General features: G+C 48.2%; 1 protein-coding gene across 1 annotated transcript; it reads right to left on the minus strand.

Annotated features, from left to right (window-relative positions):
- Nucleotides 1–1,908: 1,908 nt before the first annotated feature.
- CSKMT (citrate synthase lysine methyltransferase) lies at nt 1,909–5,589 on the minus strand (the record flags this gene model as incomplete). The annotated part of the gene is made up of 2 exons (XM_056853463.1): nt 1,909–2,618; nt 5,490–5,589. Coding segments are annotated over 2 exons (810 nt in total), but the record flags the coding sequence as incomplete, so codon positions are not given.
- Nucleotides 5,590–7,162: the final 1,573 nt, after the last annotated feature.

Raw genomic sequence — 7,162 nt, forward strand, 5'->3', positions numbered from 1 at the left:
CCTTCATGTTTAGGGGCAGTCTACCTCTGATTCTCAGTTGCTGAGGAGTTCCGTTGCCTGCTAGGGCTAGACTGACCTTCGGTAGGAGCTGCCAGTGCTCATCTTATGTACTTATTGGTGTGTGGGGGGGTGGCAATAGCTTTTTTGTGTTACCAGAGACCATAGCAGGCCTTGTAGTGCCTGTTTCTCAGAAGATAAGTGTCTAGAGAACTAACGGCATAGTGGTTGTGGGGTGCACACACCGGGTTCCCAGAGCTACTTGGCGTTCGAACACTTCTGTACAAATAAAATGGTTTCTGCTACATTCCGGAAGTGGTGATTTTGTTGAAAAGCTCCTGTTTGTGAAACAGATAGCACCGAATACCCAGAAAAGGTGGGGTAGGCCCGTCTCTGCACCTGTCAGTATATTTACTGGGCTTGTTGGTGCTCAGGCCCACAGAGAGAAAAATAAAGGATGTGGTATAGCTGGGTTTCCCCACTCCTACACATGCAGCCTGCTGAGTGACTCTGGGCCAGTCACAGTTCTCTCCAAACTCTCTCAGACCGACCTCCCACAGTGTCTGTTGTGGGGACGGGAAGGGAAGGCGATTCTAAGCCAGTTTGAGACTCCTTAAAAGGAAGAGAAAATCGGGTATAAAAACCAACTCTTCATCTTCTGGGGGCAAAATTCTGTTTTCTGAGGCTCTGTGCTTCCATATGAAATAAAAGCAAAGTCTTCCAGTCTAGGAGTCTAGAGCAGGAGTGTCAAACATAAGGCCCGAGAGCCAGATTCTGCCCCTCGAGAGCTCTTATCTAGCCCATGAGCCAGCCGAGGAAGCCATCCCCCCACTCTCGATCTGGGCAGGCGAGGCATGGCCCGGCCCAACCAAGTGACATTACGTCATATCCAGTCCTCGTAACAATTGAGTTCAACACTCCTGGTCTAGAGCCTTGTTTTAATTTGAAGTAAAAAGATGCCCAGACAAATATTTCCACAGATTTCCCAAAAGCTCATAGTCACTGCCTGATGGAACTGCAGAAAACAGATGGAGAGACGAGGGCTGCCTTAGAGTGAACTGGACCATTGCCCTGGCCAGTTTATTGTTGCCTCTTCTGGCCACCAGTAGCTCCCCAGGAGAGGTCTCAGGCCAAAAAGTGTCCCTCCCAACCCCTCATAGCCTAAGATCCATTTTAACTGGAGGTGCCAGGGATTGAACCCTTCGGCATGCAAAGCCAGGGGGTCTACCAATAAACCCTCCTCATGAGGCCATTTTCACAGCAAGAGGACTAGAGCTTCAGTGCCCGGTCTAGGTCCTTGCCCCTCCTCATGGGTAGTGCAACCAGAATGGTGCAAAGTAAGCTAAATCATGCCAATCTGCCTAATTTCTACAGGCTTCAGAATCTGGCTTTCCTCTGTACAGATGCTTTATCTGGTTGTGGCCCAAAGTGCATGTAGCCCTCGCTTCTGTCCCATGCTTATTGCATTAATGTGGCATTAGAAGGGACTTAACCAGCAGGGAAGCATCCGTGAATCCTCTTTAAGCCCCATTATGATGGTTGCCATGGAAAAAGCGCCACCTCTCGGTTGCTTCTGCCGTCCTTATTTACCAGTGATATGGATCCCACGCCCCAGAGTGTCTTGTGTGCCCACTTCTCTAGACAGCAGGAAGTTCCCAGTAGCAGCCCTTTACAGGATCAGTTTCCTTTGACCCACCATGCTTTTTGTATTCAAATGTTTACTTCCAAATGTACAGGTTGAGCAGATGGGAAACAAGCGAGCACCCTCAGACTCCTAGTGATCCCTAGGAAACATAAATCCACCACGTCCAGTACCCTGGCAGCCAGACATCTAGTAACCACTTCCCGAGTGCTTCAAATATGGATGCTTCTCTCCGGATTAAAACTTCAACTCTCCTTACAACACTGGTTTTAAGCCAAGCCATCAGGTCCCATTTTGAGCCCTTTTCCTTCTGGACTTTGCTCCCTGCTGTTCGTTGAGTCCAGGAGTCTCTGATCAAGCGTGTAGACGTAGTAGCAAATGCCATTAATGCGCCCGATCTCTGCTACAGTTACGTTCACACCCCCAGCCTGTTCCAAGAACGGTACCCTGGCATTCGGGTCCTCATCAGAGAACTGAAGAACCTTGCCCCCGGGCCTCAGCACCCTCAGGCATTCTGCCACTAACTGCTTGGCTTGGCCCGGCCCTTGCAGGCACCGAAGCAATGTATCACAGGTCCCCTTGTCCAGTACCAGGTGGAAAGAGCCTGATTCAAAAGTGTCTCTCAAGTCAGTGGCATCAGCCAGATGGCAGCACAGTTGGGAAAGCGGGTGCCGTGGAGGGGGACTGTCCCGGAGCAGCTGGCGTAGGGAGTCCAGGGCTAGAGGGGAGAAATCCAAGCATGAAATGTGGAGCTGGCGGGGGGAGTCTCGATACAGCCCCAAGCCCAAGGCCGAAGTGCCGCAGCCGACATCCAGTATTCGGGCCTCGCCCGAGGGCAGACCCCGCAGAGTGGACAGCAGCAACCCTGAGACGTCTCCGTAGCCGAAGAACCAGTCAAAATGTCGGGGGCCGCTAGCCCCTTTCTCGAAATAGAAGCGGTCCCAGGTGTCACGCTTGTCCATGCGACGAAGCAGATCCTCTGCAAGAGGGACAGCAGAAGAAGGTATGAGCAGATGTAACAATCCGTTTGGCAACCACATGCCACATGACCACCTCCTTTCTTTTTATCCCTGGAGTGTCGAATTCATTGGTTATGAGGACCAGATATGACATAAATGTCACTTGGACGGGCCAGGATACACCTTGACTGCCCAGATTGGGACTGGCGGGGGGAGCTGCCTTGGCTGGCTTGTGGGCTGGATAAAAGCTTTCAAGGGGCCGATCCAGTCCACGGGCCATATGTTTGACACCCCTGCTCTAGCCCCTTGAAAATTATCACCCCAGTGGGGCATCCTTCGTGAGGGAAAGCCGGTTGTTAAATTGCCTGAAGGGTGTTTCACACACCTCACGTTCCCCAAGTATTGTTTTAAAGAAATAGGCCCTGTAAAAGAGGGCCCCTGGAACTTGTTATTTCTTTAAAACAATACTTGCGGCAAAAAAACACAATTTGTGAGCAGGTTTCTTGAATCTATTTTGTAATCATTCTAATGTTGTAAATATTCTATCACTTCCCCAGTAGTAATTGGCACCTCACAATCTGCTCTTAGCACTGCTAAAACACAGGCAGCCTGAATAGTTTCATGATGGCAGCTGTGACAGTAAGGTAGGAAAGCAAAATTAGAGTCCAGTCACACCTTAGAGACAAGCAAGATTTCTGGGGTATAAATTTTTGAGACTCAAAGCTTCGTCAGTATCTGATGAAGGGAGATTTGTCTCTCAAAAGCTCATACCATGAAATTCTTGTTAGTCTCTAAAGTGCTACTGGACTCGAATCAGGCACCCTGAGTATGTTACTTTCCCCCTATGGGGTCGTAGAACAATGGGGGATATGTGTGAGAACTTCCATTGGGAAAATGCTACAGAGGAAAGGAGGTAACTCTATTCTACCCCAGTCACCACATGTTGCTCAAAATCATGATAGTTAATGGAGGGAGGGAAAGGAAAGGGCTATTTCAGGAACCACTTTACCACAAGGATAAGAGATATCCTCAAAAATAAACCATTGTGGGTGGACGGGTCAGATGGGTGGCTGACACAGGAGGTGGTGCCAACCACAAAATGTCAGGGAGTGAGGTCATGCATAATTCTAACAGCATCTCTTCAATATTTCAGGCAGAGGCTCTGCTTAACAGGATGCCTTTGAATCTGCACAGCCTATCAGGAGCCCTTCTGGGCAAAAGCCCCACCTACCCTCACCCACTTTCTAAAAGCACTTGGTGGGCACCAAGAAAGGTGTCAGCAGGCACCATGCTGGGGACCCCTGCTCACATGAACACATGAATCTGCCTCATACTGAATCAGACCTTTGGTCCATCAAAGTCAGTATTGTCAACTTAGACCGGCACCCGCTCTCCAGGGTATCGGGCAGGGGTCTTTCATATCACCTACCTGCCTAGTCCCTTTAACTGGAGATGCCGGGGATTGAACCTGAGACCTTCTGCGTGCTAAGCAGATGCTCTACCTATGAGCCACAGCCCCTCCCCAGGGGGGCTTCGCCAACTCCGAACTGGAGAACAAGTGGTGGGAGGGTAGTGATTCTTTTCCCTTAAGTGTTTCTGCATCAGCAAATTCCCAGGGCAGATGCATTGGAGGGAGAGGCTAGTTTTGGCTGCACCAACCTTATGTTGGGTTCCAGGGATAGGTTACCGTCTGCCTAGCTTACTGGCTGAACTAATCGAGGTGATCTCAGAACGGGCGTTAAAGACCCCGAGGATGATAGTCCCCAGAAACTCTTTTTACTGTTCTTCCCTCTAGGTCAGCGGTTCCCAACCTTTTTTTGACCAGGGACCACTAGGACTTTTTTGTTTGGTGCAGGGACCCCAAGGTTCAAAATAAAAATTCCTAGAATTTGAAAATAAACTTTAATCATAACTGTTAGTTAAACATTAAACTTAGAATAATATTTGAATATATTTTTATAATAGAGAGCTTTTAATTGAAAATATTAATTTATTATGGGTTTATAGCTTTGTTTCGGGGACCTTAATTTAGTTCTCATGGACCCCTGGGGGTCCGCGGACCCCCGGTTGGGAACCAGTGCTCTAGGTGGAAGGGGCTACCAGAGGAGGGTTGTCACGCTGCCGATGTTTAGAAAGGATCTCTGTCACTCATCCATGTAGAATTGGGGAGGGGGTGTCGAGTTAGGGGTCATGTGCATTTGGTGGCCACACAAGGATCTGCCACATTACGAACAAAAGAAGAGCCCTGCGGGGTCAGACCAGTGGTTCGTCTAGTCCAGCATCCTGTCTACATAGAAGCAATGAGATCAAACTTTAAAAGCTGTTTTTAAAAGTCTCCGGTGGGGCAAACCAGGTGGGACAGCCCGCTCACCCCGACTTCATCCAGGTCCCGGGGACAAAGGGCGAAAACGCATGGGAGGTTTTACCTTGGATTTGCCGCTTTCTAGATGCACATTTTCCCCATCCGGATTCTTAAAACCCCCATGCAGAGTTTTGAGAATTCAGATGGGGAAAATGTGCATCTAGAGAACGGCGAATCCAAGGTAAAACCTCCCGTGCGTTTTCGCCCAAAGTCTGGCTGTTCCTGATGGATGCTATAGTATATACTCAAGATGTTTATCACAGGGGTAGAAAGGATTACAAGCATAAACGTTCCTGAAACCCTGCAGAAAACCGCCTCTTCTCCTTGGCCCTGTCCTTCACACCTGAGATTCCAGCCCTTTCCCCGGAGACCCCGAGAAGGCGGCTATAAACCCCCTGCAACTTCAGCTCGGACCTTGAGATCTAGCAGCTTGAGAGGTGTCCCCGTTGTCAAAAGGACCGAGCTCCCTTCTGCGTATGCCAGGGGAAGGGGGCCCTCTCCAAGCCCCCCAAAGACCCTTGGCACCCACCTGCCCATGCCGAAGAGGAGGCGGCAGAAGAGTGCCAGGAGCGCACGGCCAGCCGCCTGAAAGCAACCCGGGGGGATGCCAGGGAAGCAGCAGCAGCAGCAGCAGCAGCAGCAGCAGCAGCAGCAGCAGCAGCAGCAGCAGCAGTCGCAGCCATCTTCCAAGAGAGCAGGAAGGAGGAGCCAAGGCGATGATCCCTGCACGAAGGAAAGCAGTGGAGCTTGGCTGGGGAGCGTCTGCAAAGTGTCAAGCGGGGCTGTCCGGCTGCAGGGATTTCCTTCGGGGTTGCAATCGCTTTGCTCAACCCCTGAGTATCTTTTTTTTTTTTTAAGAATTTTTTCATTATTTTCCTTCATTTCAGTGGTTCCCAACCTTTTTTTTTTTTTTTTTTTTACCAGGGACCACTAGGACTTTTTTGTTCGGTGCAGGGACCCCAAGGTTCAAAATAAAAATTCAGATAATTTGAAAATAAACTTTAGTCATTACTGTTAGTTAAACATTAAACTTAGAATAATATTTGAATATATATTTTTATAATAGAGAAGTTTTAATTGAAAATATTATTTTAAACATTAAGCATTAAACTTAGAATAATATTTGAATATATATTTTTATAATAGAGAACTTTTAATTGAAAATATTATTTTTATTATGGGTTTATAACTTTGTTTCGCGGACCTTAATTTAGTTCTCGCGGACCCCTGGGGGTCCACAGACCCCCGGTTGTGAACCAGTGATTTAATACATCCATATAAAAATCTACATTTAATGCTAAAAGTTACTAAGAATAATAAGAAGCCTATAATAGTGCTAATTTAAACATAGAGTGACTTCCCCCTCACTCTCTTCCATCTAAAAATAAATTGAATATACTTTTGTTGACAAAACTAATCCCCATATTATTTAATGAATATGATCTTATCTTATCTAGTATTATTCATTCAATGTCTTAATAGAATCATGATACAAAATATATAAAAGAGATTAAATCAAAGAGTATCCTTTAAATGGTCCCATCAAAAATGGATTTTCACAATAAGTTCTCCCCTCAACCCCGGAGTATCATGCGTCCCAGCTCTGTGGCTCTTATGATCATTGCAGCGGACAAGACGACCTGAGCTTTTAACAGTAGCAAAGGGAATCTGAGTTCCTGCATCCAGGCCTCTGTGCCAGAGAACAGCCCAAAGTCCCTGCTGGGGTTGCCAGCTCTGGGTGGGGAGATTCCTGGAGACTTGGGGGTGCAGCCTAAGGAGGGCAAAGTTTGGGGAGGGGAGGGACCTCCAGGGGTACAATACTATAAATAGGGTTGCCAACCTCCAGGTAGTAGCTGGAGATCTCCTGCTATTACAACTGATCTCCAGCCGATAGAGATCGGCTCACCTAGAGAAAATGGCCGCTTTGGCCATTGGACTCTATGGCATTGAAGTCCCTGCCCTCCCCAAACCCCGCCCTCCTCAGGCCCCACCCCCAAAACCTCCCGCCGGTGGCGAAGAGGGGCCTGGCAACCCTAATTAAAGCAGTGGCGGACTGGACATTGTGTCAGCTTGCCCAATGGCAAGCGGGCCCCCTGATGAAGTGGGCCCCCTTAAACATTAGACAAAATGTTAAACATAAAAATTAATAAAAATTAAATGATAGCCTTATAGTTGTGGGTGGGCCCCCTTTGTCTCCTGGCA

Source organism: Euleptes europaea, chromosome 7, assembly GCF_029931775.1.
Source record: "Euleptes europaea isolate rEulEur1 chromosome 7, rEulEur1.hap1, whole genome shotgun sequence".
Taxonomy (NCBI): Eukaryota; Metazoa; Chordata; class Lepidosauria; order Squamata; family Sphaerodactylidae; genus Euleptes; species Euleptes europaea.